This window comes from Sturnira hondurensis, unplaced genomic scaffold (assembly GCF_014824575.4).
Source record: "Sturnira hondurensis isolate 20B ecotype Veracruz unplaced genomic scaffold, ASM1482457v3 Scaffold0009906, whole genome shotgun sequence".
NCBI classification, from domain to species: Eukaryota; Metazoa; Chordata; class Mammalia; order Chiroptera; family Phyllostomidae; genus Sturnira; species Sturnira hondurensis.
Window position 1 is genome coordinate 1,405,835 of NW_028082537.1, and position 13,996 is coordinate 1,419,830.

Consider the following 13,996-nt stretch of genomic DNA (forward strand, 5'->3'; position numbering starts at 1 on the left):
CTCACATAGGACTGTCTTTCATCTCTTAGCTCCCAGCTTCCTGTATCAAACTCCCTTAGATATGCTTACTTCCCAAATAAATGAAGGACAAAATTTCTTTTTACTTCTTTTTACAACATTGTGACAGGGATCAGGTGAATATTGGTGTGGAGGTTTTCAGACCAAGGTGTGGTAGACACTGTCCTGGTCTCTGGTCTCAGTGCCTGTGAAGATTTTTATTTTTTTTTAATTATCACCTGAGGATATGCTTATTGATTTTGGGGAGGTGAGGCAAACAGACATTGAGAGAAACATTGATTGGTTTACTCCCTTAAGAGCCCTAACCAAGGATCAAACCCACAACCTAGGTATGTGCCCTTACTGGGGATCAAACCCAAACCCTTTGGTGTATGGGACGATGCTCCAACCAATGGAGCCACCTGGGCAGGGCAAGATTCTTCTAATTTTGCAGGGATTGTGAATCTAGGAAGACAGTGCCTTTGTGAAATCCTAGGTCTGTGTATATGTCCTTGTATATGGTTTCATGTTTGTATTGTTTGTGAAAATTAGGTTATAGTCAAAAGACATGAATTCATGTTTTGAAGTAAAGTAGGTTAGATAGTTAAAACATGATCTTGACTCCTGAAGATAAGTTTAAAGAGTTTCATTTTTGTTTTTGTTTTTCTATCTTAAGACTTGCTACATTTGTGATGAACAAGGAAGAGAAAGCAAAGCAGCCACTGGAGCTTGCATGACGTGTAATAAACATGGATGTAGACAGGCTTTCCATGTGACATGGTAAGTATGTTTCCATCACTGTACAGAACTGAAATTGGGACTGCCTTGTAAATGAAAGACTTAGGTACCGAAATACTTTTTACACTAAATTTTATTGGGATAGTGTCTATATTTAGACTTTCTTATTTGTGATAAAGGTAATTCTAATAATTGAATGTATTTACCAGTGTGAATTTTCAGTAGGTGGATCCTGGTTCCAGTGTCTTTATTCAGTTTCATTTCATTTAAAATATTAGTGTTGGTTACCTACCCTTTGATTTGTTATTAGGTAAACTTTGTGCAGTGCCTATAATGTTAGTAAGGATTCAATGAATGGTGGTAGCATTTCTTCCTGTCTATATTTTAAAGAGGAAAAAAGCAGTCAGCATTATTCTCAGTATTATAGTGGGTACTTCTTACAAAGTTACTTAGACGTTTTTTTTCAGCATAAAATTTCAAGACCAAAAAAGCCATAAAAATTAACTTAATAGACAGTAGTTCAAAATAAAAGTCTGTGAAATTTATTTACTTACTAATTCTAAGAATCGATCTATATTTAATAGTCAGTATAGGCACATGCTTTATTTCCTGAACTCTTAGTGTGTGGATTTATGAAGTCTATTTTAGAGTATTTTGAGTGCAAAATATTTTTTAAATAAATTCTCTTAATACTGTACTTAATTTTTCCATGATAAAAGTTCATTTTTTTGGATGAGATATATACAAATAACTATAATTTTAGATTGTTAAAAGTGGAAGGTTAAATTGAGAAGATGATGATTCAATTATAAACTTTAACACTTCATATTTTTAAAATATGTGAATATAATAATTTAGATTTCAGTTCCATTTCTTCCATTGTTTTTGATTGAAAAACCACAGATCATGTTTTTCTTGCCTATTAGACTGTGCTGTGACTTGAAGCATTTTCCTTCTAACAGTATATGATCTGTATTTGTGGGCAAATACCATCACATGTCATTTCAGCCTTTTAGAGGCCTGACTTTTCCATTTGTACCTGTGGTATAGATTGAAAAGTAAAATGAAGTGTTATTTGTGGGGGGATTTCTTAAAGAGATTCATTGTATGCTTTGTGATGTAAAACATAATGAAAAGTATATATTAAACCATAAATGTGTCCTGGCTGGTGTAGCTCAGTGGATTGAGCGCAGGCCTGCGAACCGCATGATTGTGGTTCGATTCCCAGTCAGGGCACATGCCTGGGTTGCAGGCCAGTTCCCAGCAGGGGACTCATGAGAGGCAACCATACATTGATATTTCTCTCCTTCTCTCCTTCCCTTCCCCTCTAAAGATAAATAAATAAAAATCTAAAAAACAAAAAAACCCCATAAATGTGACTTTAAAAAATATCAGCCACAGATTGAGGTAAAATATGTTTGCTTGGTCACAGCCAGAACAAAACCTTTTGTATTGTCTTTTTCTCTTAGGAGATCTACATTTTTTTGTTTTGTTTTGTTTTGTTTTTAAACTTCACATGCTTGGAAGTGAATTTCAGTTTACATATGCACACACACACACACACACACACACACTGTGGTTTGACATTTCATTGATATAATTGGCTTTTATTTTCAGTGCCCAGTTTGCTGGACTGCTTTGTGAAGAAGAAGGGAATGGTGCAGATAATGTCCAATACTGTGGCTACTGTAAATACCATTTTAGTAAGCTGGTAAGAATTTAATATTAAAATGTTAGGTGATTCGTTTTGACAATAGAGTTGACTCTTAAAGAAGGCATAATAGCTATTCCTTTTTCTTTGATTTTTTCTGTGAGATTGGGTTTGCTATGCATGTTCTTTACTGGGGATAAAAAGACCTAATAATTTAAAAAGATTTTGCTTTGCTTTAGTTCATTAATAAAGGCAAATATGCCAAAATTCTAATTTAGAATATGTATTACTAGTTAATAGTGAATATTGGTATACATTTAGTAGAAAAAACAAATGTTTAAAAAACTGTATAACTTTATACTTAAATTTTTAGGTAATGATTTTTGACATTTGACTGCAAGCATTTTGTGACTCTCTTGTTTCTCATATTTTTGCTTTATTACTATTCCTATATATTTTTATATGTATACCCATTTATTTACTAGGAGATAGTAAAATTGAAACAAGTCTGTTTTGTAACTTCTTAGTTAAAGATCTTAAGAAAATGTATTTAAATACAACTTTGGCGACTATTTTAGATTTGGTCAGTCTTCACTGGTTGGATGATTAAGTTAGTAATATTTGATTAACTATTAAATATTTTGTATTCATGTTCCTTCGAAGGACCAACATTTTTTTAATGTCCCAAGTGTCTATGTCTTAGATGTCATTGATAGCAGCCAGATATGTATACTGAAGTTTAGGTCCTCTTTGTTTTTCTTTAGTGTCTTTTAAAACAATTTTGTTACCTTTCTGCTGAGGCTGGGGCACTCCTTCTTCCCCTTCCTCCCTTCTTCCTTTTCTTCCTCCTTCCATCTTCCCTTCCCTGTCTCTTACCCCTCTCCCTCCCTGGTAAATAATAACTTAGGGATCCATTTTTCTTGAAATGAACAGCTCATAACTCCAATATTCTGATTCATGTATATGAAATACCTAAAAGTATGTGTATATATTGTTTGGTATTGGAAACTGATGTATTTTAATAACTGACGAACACTAAAGTGTGTAAGAGAAATTTTGAGAAAACAAAATTGAAAAGTTTGCTTCTTGGGTGTTTAAAAGCATGTTGGAGTTTTTATTTTTTAAATGACAGATGATTTAGATCAAAATCCTTCATTATTTTTATATTTTAAGTTTGTGTGAATAGAATTTTCTCATTGCTAATTATTGACATGCTGTTCTTGTATAAGCTGTATATTTGCATGGAATTTGAGCAGCTTTTATAGTCATTTTTATCTAGTATAAACTAATTAGTTATGGTACCACCAAGTTTTAAACACCTCAGATACTCCTACCATACTTTATTATGAAACTGTGTAAATACTTTAAACAGAAATGTGTGATACTTTTAGTAATGTTTTGAAAAATGCATGAATCTAATACTGACATTTTAATTTTTCTTCTTAACACAGAAACAAGTTTTTAGAAAACTGTATGCCTTAATTCTGTTTGAGATTAAAAAGCTTCTTGCTTTTCCTAGTGGCATAAAGTAACTCTTTAGATATTTTCTTTTCCTCTAGTCTTAGCATCCTTCTTTAAAATATGGCATTCTCTATTTTGTTGAAGCTTTTCTTTTTTAAAGGAAATCTTGAAAATTATAGCTGATTTTTTTTAATGAGGTGGTTGTGTGATAAAGTGACAAATAAGCTATTGCTTGTTTGAAACTAGTCTATCTTCACACATTTTAATTAATGTACAAAAATATGGCATTAATGTTAAATTCAGGGTCAGATTTTTCTTTATAATGCAATGGGAGATATATGGATGGTGTATAGTTATATATTTTAAAATAGTGAGACATTTTTTACTACAGTAGACATTTTGAAATACTTCACACTTGAATTGGTTTAAGCCTAACAAAACGATTATTTAAAAAATTTTATATACATATACATATATGTATATATATTTTCTTTTTTAGAAAAAGAGCAAACGGGGATCTAATAGGTCATATGATCAAAGTTTAAGTGATTCTTCCTCTCACTCTCAGGATAAACATCATGAGAAAGAAAAAAAAGTAAGTGGATTTGTTGTTGCTAAATATGTAGCCCATCGACTTAATAGATTTTTCCTTTTTTTAGTTAAAATTAAGTTCTTGATAGCTGAATGTAGACATTGAAATACTGAAAAATTTTGATTGAGTATTAAAACAAACAGGTCTAAAATAATGCCATATTTGTGCATATGATTATATCCATTTCAGCTGAAAATTTGAAATATAACGTGATTGAAAACATTAAAGGGATTTCTTGCATGTGTTACTGTGGTCATCTTATGAAATCTTTAGGTGACTTCAGCAGTAATAGTCTGTTGTGATATAATATTAACTGATTATTTCACATGTAAGTAAAAATCTAATCAGCTTCTTTTCTTTATAATGGAACAATTTGGAAGTTCTATATATTTGTGGTTGTTTTTTTTTCCCCTCCCAGTGATACTAATGGTTTATAATTTTTTTTAATGGACAAATGTCATACAATTTGCTTGATAATATTTTGTCTTTTAATTAAAACATTAAAAGCTTGCCTAATACTAATCTGTCTTCTTCTGACTTAGCTGTTTTCTGCTTACATTTCTACTTATATTAAAGGTTATAAATAATTTTTAGTAAACTAATAAGTACTATAGGATTAGTCACGGACATACTGCCAACATAGGAAAATGATTGTCTTTGAACTTTTTTTAGCAAAGTGAGGATACAGAGGACACCTTCAATTAGAAAAGAGTATTACTCTGAAACAATGGGTGTAAACCAATTTGGAACGTGTTTCTACAGATTGTGTTAAAAGCCAAATCACCTGATATTTTCATGTTTGTAAATACTTGGGATTGAAAAAAAGAAATAACAAAAAAAAACTTCGGCTTGAGAAGGTGATTGAAAAGCTAATGTTATTTAAAAACTAATTTGGTTTGAATTTATGTTTGTGCCTTTTTTCAGGGTAAACATTTTAAAAGCTGACTCTTTAATCTTGATTAATTTTCCAATTATGAATTAAATAATAATTATAATTTTATATTCATCTTTAGAGCACTGTTTAGGTTTATGCAATTCTTTGTGGGTCTTAGGCAGCAAGTATACATATTCGTCTTCATTTCGTTAACGAGGTGGTTTTGTGATGATGGCACAGGTAGAGTTCTGCCTTGCTGTGTGTTGTTTGGATTGCTAATGGAGAAATGGGAGGTTTGGTTTAATTAGCAGTTTTAGTAAGAAGCACCATCAGATTTTATTTAAGCTTTTAAATCCATGTGCAAGGGATTCTTATTTAGGGCTCATTATATATTGTGAAGAAGAAGTCTTACCAATGATTTTCTTCTGTTCCTCCATTTCATGACCATTATCTTGTTTAGAGAAGTGTTCAATGTATGATCATATTTACCTTAATATATACCCTGTCATGGTATTTTTTACAAGACAATTAAATGTAGGTCTTTGTTTAATAAATACCAGTGCTGATGATTTTATTAATCATTTTTCTTGTGTAGAAATGAATTAGATTTTTTTTATTTTATGAGGCGTTTTTTGCAGTTGTTGAATACTAGAGTAAAAAACATTGTATTTAGGTACTCAAATGTGTTTAGCTGGCACGTTTATTAGTATGTAAATACCATACTATTTGCGTTTTACTTTTAGCATATATAAGTTTGATTTTGTTGTCAAACTGAAAATCCATTTATGCATTTTATTTTGTAAAAAATAAGATTTTCTGATAATCTGTAAAGTTTGTGAGGTTAGTATAAAGTTAGTATGAGACTTGTTTGCTTGCCTAGGTAATATTTGGGAAGGGATGTTAAGGGATAATATAGCTGAAAAGATTTGATGCTATAGACTGTTTTTCTCTTCATCTTGTCCTTACCTCTGAATGTTTAAAATCATTGAAAGGTAGCACTCACAATCTATTCAGATTTTAGTTTTTAAAAATACTAGATGGATTATGAACTAAACTTTGGTGATATTGTTTGTAAGATATGTTAGAAGGGCTCTCCTTCTGAATTCTTTTATCCACCTTTATTCTGGCATGTGTTTTAAAATACTAAATTTTAAGTAACCAATGATAAGGAATATTTAATACTAAATGTTGTGTGGTATCCTAATCACTTATTTAAAAATGGAATGAGTAGTTTATTTTTTATATAATTAGAAGAAAATAGTAAAATATATAGCCTTTGCTTCTCAGAGAATTTCTTTGTGGCCCAAGATATATTAATACTGGTTAGATAATAACTGAAATGCCAGCAAGGACAGAAGACAAGTTAATAGTGAGTTATGGCTTTGAGTAAGGGACAGTGTCTATAGAACTTGAAAAATTGACATATATTACTAAAGGAACCAGAGTAGATGTTTAAAATGAATTAAAGCTATATATGGGGAAAGTTGAATTCAAGAGTTAATGTTTATTATAAAAGAGAATTTTAAGCCTAGTGTTCCTCTGTTTACAGAGGCACTGCCATAGAATTGAGTTGTGGGCAAGTGTTAGGAAATGAAGAGGCACATCATATATAGTAAAAGGATTTTCCCCCCTAAAAGCTAAGTTGTAGGTCATTATTTAGAAATCGTTGACTGGTTTTGTCATTGAAGTAATCTTGTGCCAGTTCATTTGATCCTTAGACTCATTCTCTTCCTACTTATCAGTGCTAACTAATTCATAATGTATCAAAAATATAGTAAACATTTTTTAATCCTCACCCGAGGATATGTTCTTTGATTTTTAGAGAGGAAGGGGATGGGGGAGGAGAAACTTTGATGTGAGAGTGAAATATGCACCAGTTGATTCCTGTACACACCCCTGTCAGACATTGAACTTGCAACTTAGGTATGTGCCCTAGGAATTGAACCTGCAGTTTTGGGGTTCATGGGATGATACTTCAACGAGATGAACCACCTGGCCAGAGCAGCACTTTTCTTATAATACTTTATACTCATTATTAATGACGGTGTAGTATATGGAAATGCACTCAGTTCCAAGTAGGTATGCCAGAAATCCATCTGTCTCCTACCACAGCTAGAGAGATTTGTCCTGTTCCTAACCCCACCCTCTTCACTTGTTCTTCAGTCCATTTGTTATTAATAGCTGGCAACAGGTAAAGGAGTAATCACCAATATACACATGGTTAAAGTGAGACAGAGATTTGTAGGAGATAGGCTTTGGGTTAGTGTTCTGTCACCTCAGGGGTTGACTGGACTTCCATTTTCTTCAGGACCTTTATATTTATATCTTGGAAGAGACCTGGGCTACTGCTTTGACCCTCATAAAACTCTCAATCACAGTTTTCATTACTTCCCTGTATCTTTTTAAAAATTCAGCATTGAGAATTACGTGTCATCCTCTTTCCCTATTTTAGGTACTTTACTTTTGGAAATCTTCCACTCAAGTTAAAGGCTTAAACCTCTACACATGCAGAGTGTTAAGAGAGAGCAGGGCTTTTCAAGAACAGCAATTTAGAATGTTTGGGATACGTGTGTGGTGAGGCAGAAGAATGACATGAAGTGAGACTGTTTAGTTAAGAAAGGGCTAGTTCATGAAGCTAGTTTTCCTTCATCCTGGGGCATTGGGCAGCCAGCCAGAGGATTACATTTTTTTTAACTTGTGTTTTTGCAGTAATTTTAGACTTTGAGAAAAGTTACAAAATATTACACATTTTCTCTCTACACCATTCACCCAGATTCCCAAAATGTAAACATTTTATCATTTTAGCTTTATTACATTTTCTCTTTCTTTCTTGCTGTCTTTTCTCCTCACCTCCACAATCTTTTTTCTGGACCTTTAGAGAGTAATTTCAACTATCATGTCCTTTAGCCTAAGTACTTTATTGTGTAGTTTTAATAAATATGATTAAAATCCTACATTATTACAGTACAGTTATCAAAATCAGTAACATTATTATAGAACTATTAGCTAATCTACAGATCATATTCAAATTTCCCTTAGGAATGTCCTCCTTATTAGTGGGGGAAGGTGTTTTACTGGTCCAGAATCTAATCCAGGAATACATACTGCATTTAGTTGTCATGTTTTTTTAGTTTTTCCTGGTCTGGAATGTTTTCTCATTCTTTGTCTTTCATGAAGTTGATAATCCCTGAACCCCCATGATTTCAGGCTCTTTGAGGCACTGACTTAGATCTGAACAGTAGATTTTACAGACACACCCTTGGTTTTGTCCTCATGCAGTGGTTTTCTGACAGTGGCCTAGATATTATCTTTGAAAACCATTCCTATTAGCTTTGTTTGTGGTCTGCAGAGACAAGAAGTGTTTTCTCTTTTTTTTTTTTTTTTAGATCTAGGAAGTTGTATTTAGGGCACTTAAACTATAGAAAGAGCAAGGTATATTTTATAACAAATTATGGCAGAGCAGTTTAATTGTATTTCTGGGACGAACACAGTAATGCAATAGAAAAAGCGCATTCTGAAAATATACAATATTCACAATTTAAAAAATCTTAGACTTTGTTTCTTCATAGTTTCTTGTCAATATAAGAAAAAGGTACTTAAAAATATTTTATTGATTATGCTATTACAGTTCTCCCAGTTTTTCCTCCCCTTTATTCCCCTCCTCCCTACACCCTCCCTCTCACCAGCATTGCCCCCCATACCCCTTAGGTCATATCCATGGGTCGTACATATAAGTTCTTTGGCTTCTTTCATTTTGCATACTATTCTTGACACCCCCCCCCCACATTTTGTACCTACAACATATGCTTCTTACTCCTTGTACCTTTTCCCCCATTCTCTCCCATCCCACTCCCTGATGATAACCTTCTATGTGACCTCCATTTCTCTGGTTCTGTTCCTGTTCTAGTTGTTTGCTTAGTTTGTTTTTTATTTTTGTTTTTGTTTATTAGGTTCAGTTGTTGGTAGGTGTGAGTTTGTTGTCATTTTACTGTTCATAGTTTTGATCTTCCTTTCCTTAGATAAGTCCCTTTAACATTTCATATAATAAGGGCTTGGTAATGATGAACTACTATAATTTGACCTTGTCCAGGAAACATTTTATCTGCCCTTCGATTCTAAATGTTAGTTTTTCTGGATAGAGTAATCTTGGATGTAGGTCTTTGCCTTTCATTACTTCAAATACTTCTTTCCAGCCCCTTCTTGCCTGCAAGGTTTTTTTTTTTTGAGAGATCAGCTGATGATAGTCTTATGGGTACTCCTTTTTAGGTAACTGTCTCCTTTCCTCTTATTGCTTTTAAGAGTCTCTCATCTTTAATCTTGAATGATTTAATTATGATGTGCTTTGGTGCGTGCTTCCTTGGGTCCAACTTTTTGGGACTCTCTGAGCTTCCTGGACCTGCATGTCTATTTCTTTCACCAGATTGGGGAAGTTCTCATTCATTCAAGAAAAAAAAAAGACTATCTATCTATCTATCTATCTATTTATTTATACACAGAAGGAAGGGCGGGAAAGAGGGAGAGAAACATCAGTGTGTGATTGCCTATCACATGCTGCCCAATGAGGACCTGGCCTGTGACCCATCTCATATGCCCTGACTGGGAATCAAATCAGTGATCCTTTGGTTCTCAGACCAGCACTTGATCTACTGAGCCATACCAGCCAGGGTGCCACCTTCATTATTTTTTTCAATTAAGTTTTAATTTCTTGCTCTTCTTGTTTTCTTTCTGGCATCCCTATGATTCAAATGTTGGAATGTTTATAGTTGTTCCAGAGGTTCCTAAGCCTCTCCTCAGTTTTTTGTTTCTTGTTTCTTCATTCTCTTATGGTTGAATGTTTATTTCTTCCTTCTGTTCCAAATCATTGATTTGAATCCTGGTTCCTTTCCCTTCACTCTTGGTTGCCTGTATATTTTTCTTTATTTCACTTTGCATAGCCTTTACTTCTTTATTTTGCAACTATATTCAGTAATTTCTGTGAGCATCCTGATTCTTTTTTTTTCTTTTTTCTTTTTATTTAACTTTTGTTCAAGTACAGTTTTCTTTCTTGTATTCCCAGCCCTGCCCCCGCCACCCAGTGCTCCCCACCTCCCTCCCATCTCCGCCCCCTACCTTAGTTATTGTCCATGTGTCCTTCATACTTATTCATGTGAGTCCATCCCCTTTTCCCCTGTGATTCTCTCACCTCTACCCTCTGGACCCTGTCAGCACGTTCTGTATTTCAGTGTCTTTGGTTACATTTTGCTTGCTTGTTTGTTTTGTTGTTTAGATTCCTTTTAAAGGTGATATCATATGGTATTTGTCTTTCACTGCCTGGCTTATTTCGCTCAGCATAATGCTTTCCAGTTCCATCCATGATGTTGCAAAGGGTAGGAGTTCCTTCTTCCTTTCTGCAGCATGGAAATCCATTGTGTAAATGTACCATAGTTTTTTGATCCATTCATTGACCGATGGGCACCTAGGTTGCTTCCAACTCTTGGCTATTGTAAATTGTGCTGCTATGAACATTGGGGTGCATAGGTTCTTTTGGATTGGTGTTTCAGGGTTCTTAGGATATACTCCTAGCAGTGGAATTGCTGGGTCAAAAGGCCTGTCCATTTTTAGTTTTCTTAGAAAATTCCATACTGCTTTCCATAGTGGTTGTACCAGTCTGCAATCCCACCAACAGTGAACTAGGGTCCCCTTTTCCCCACAACCTCTCCAGCACTTGTTATTTGTTTCTTTATTTATGATAGCCATTCTGACTGGTGTTAAGTGGTATCTCATTGTAGTTTTGATCTGCATCTCTCTGATAGCTAGTGATATTGAGCATCTTTTCACGTGTCTCTGGATCCTCTGTATGTTTTCCTTGGTGAAGTGTCTGTTCAAGTCCTCTGCCCATTTTTTAATTGGGTTGCTCGTCTTCTTAGAGTGGAGTCGTGTGAGTTCTTTGTATATTTTGGAGATTAAACCTTTGTCTGAGGTGTCATTGGCAAATATGTTTTCCCAAGCTGTTGCTTCTCTTTGTATCTTGATACTGTTTTCCTTAGCCATGCAGAAGCTTTTAATTTTGATGAGATCCCATTTGTTTATTCTTTCCTTTATATCCCTTGCTCTAGGGGACGTATCAGTAAAAATCTTGCTGCGTGGAATATCTGAGATTTTCTGGCCAATGCTCTCCTCTAGGACTTTAATGGTTTCACGGCTTATATTTAAGTCTTTTATCCACCTTGAATTTATTTTGGTGTAAATTCATTTTTCGAGTTTCATTTTTTTGCATGTGGCTGTCCAGTTCTCCCAACACCATTTGTTGAAGAGGCTATCTTTAGCTCGAGTTTCATTTTTTTGCATGTGGCTGTCCAGTTCTCCCAACACCATTTGTTGAAGAGGCTATCTTTACCCCATTTTATGTTACTGCCCCCCTTGTCGAATATTAGCTGACTGTAGAGATTTGGGGTTTTTTTCTGGGATCTCTGTTCTATTCCATTGGTCTATGTGCCTGTTTTTATGCCAGTACCAGGCTGTTTTTATTACAGTGGCTTTGTAATACAGTTTGATATCAGGTATTGTGATCCCTCCTACTTTGTTCTTCTTTCTCAAAATTGCAGCAGCTATTCGGGGTCTTTTCTGGTTCCATATAAATTTTTGAAGTGTTTGTTCTATGTCTATTAAAGTGCCATTGGCACTTTAATAGGTATTGCATTGAATCTGTAAATTGCTTTGGGTAGTATGGACAGTTTGATGATGTTAATTCTTCCAATCCATGAACATGGTATATGTTTCCATTTGTTTGTGTCTTCCTTGATTTCTGTCTTCAGTGTTGTGTAGTTTTCTGCATACAAGTCTTATTCCCAGATATTTTATTTTTGTTTTTGCTATATCAAATGGTATTTTTTTCCTGATTTCTGCTTCTGCTGTTTCATTGTTAGTATACAAAAATGCCTTTGATTTCTGGATATTGACTTTGTAACCCGCTGTTTTGCCAAATTCATTTATTAGTTCGAGCAGTTTTTTGGTAGAGGCTATAGGATTTTCCATGTACACTATCATGTCATCTGCAAACAATGACAGTTTTGTTTCCTCCTTTCCGATTTGGAGCATCCTGATTCTTAGTGTTTTGAACTCTGCATCTGATAGGCTGGGTATGTCTTTGTCACTTCTTTTTTGAGAGTTTTGATCTGTTGTTTCATTGGGGCCATATTTCTTCATCTCAGTGCACCTGTTATGTTTTAAGAGGCAGAGCCTTAGGTAATCTCCAGGGCAGGACAACCCAAGTCACTGCGTTGTGGTACTGTATGTGTGGGAGGGGTCAGAGAGGGAACAACAGGGCTTGCTTGCCTCTCACCCCACTTTCAGTCACTTCACCTACTACCCCCAAGTGAATTGCACCCTTCTAGTACTGATTCCCAGATAGGTGAGTATGTTAACGTTCTGGGACCCTCTGGGTCTCTCTGATGTACTGTCCTGAAAGCCCGAGAATTTTTCTTGCCTCTGCTAACCCCTCAGGTTTTATAGCCAGAGGTTTTGAAGCTTCATTTCCCTGTGCTGGAACCCTGGGTTGTATGGTCTGTCTTGTTCCCCAGTTGTTCCTCGTGTTTTATCCACACACAAATGTTAGAGTGTCTGGTCTGCCACCTGCCGCCATGTGTCCTATCTGCCCTGGCTGCCCATTTCCACCCCTCCTTCCAGTCAGGATGAATGTTTCTTTTTTAACTTCTTGGTTGTTGGACTTTCATACAGTTAGGTTTTCTGGCAGTTCTGGTTGTTTGTTTTTAAATTGGTTGTTGTCCTTATTTTGGTTGTGTGGGGAAGCACTGCTTATCTACCTACATCTCCATCTTGGCCAGAAGTCTCAGTTCTTTTTGGTATATACTGAAAAGTGGAATTACTATATCACATGATTCTATGTTTTAATTTTTTAAGGAAATGCTATACTGTTTCCATGGCAGCTGTACCACTTTACATTCCTATTAAGGGTTACAAATTCTCCATGTTTGCTAACATTTTTTTCCTCTGTACTGGTTTTATTTTTCATTATGATAAGTTACTTGATGTTTGGCTTTTTGTTTATCTACTTGGAACTGATTATTATCAGATAAATTTTGTGTACTGATTATTGTTTGGTAGTTAGGTTAGAGTAAAATGAGATTATATAAAATGTAAATTTTTATAGATTTTATTATAAAGTTATAGATCACACTGTCAAATGAAACTTTCTGAAATGATGAAAATGTTCGGTAACTGTGTTGTTAAGTATAGTAGCCACTAGCCATATCTGTCTATTGAGCACTTGACATGTGTTACATTGCCCTGGCTGGTGTGGCTTAATGGATTGAAAACCAGCCTGTAAACTGGAAGGTTGCATGCAGGTTTGATTCCCAGTCAGGGCACATGCCTGGGCTGAGGGCCAGTTCCTCAGTTGGAGGTCTGAGACAGGCAGCCCTTTGATATTTCTGTCACACATCAATGTTTCTCTTGCTCTCTTTCTTCCTCACTTCCCCTTTGTCTAAAAAGTAAATAAAATCTAAAAACAATAAAATAAAAATGTATTACAGTGAGTTACTGGATATTTAAGTTTATTTAATTTTAATCAAATGAAATTTAGGTAGGCACATGTGGCAGTTATATACCGTATTGGATAGCATGTCTGTAGAAAATAATCAGTCTGTTTGCTGATGTTTAAGGCCGTTAGGGTTACTTGTGTTTA

At 34.7% G+C, this 13,996-nt stretch overlaps 1 protein-coding gene across 9 annotated transcripts in view; it reads left to right on the forward strand.

The window, feature by feature from the left end:
* The window catches only part of MLLT10 (MLLT10 histone lysine methyltransferase DOT1L cofactor), a 251,441-nt gene that overhangs the window by 116,815 nt on the left and 120,630 nt on the right, over positions 1-13,996 (forward strand). For 8 of the 9 annotated variants that reach the window (XM_037058099.1, XM_037058098.1, XM_037058097.1 and 5 more), the window contains 3 exons: positions 674-777; positions 2,353-2,446; positions 4,347-4,442. In XM_037058099.1, coding sequence (XP_036913994.1) covers positions 674-777; positions 2,353-2,446; positions 4,347-4,442 — 294 coding nt within the window. The remainder of the gene's footprint in view (positions 1-673; positions 778-2,352; positions 2,447-4,346; positions 4,443-13,996) is intronic. The other variant, XM_037058101.1, reaches the window with a different exon arrangement.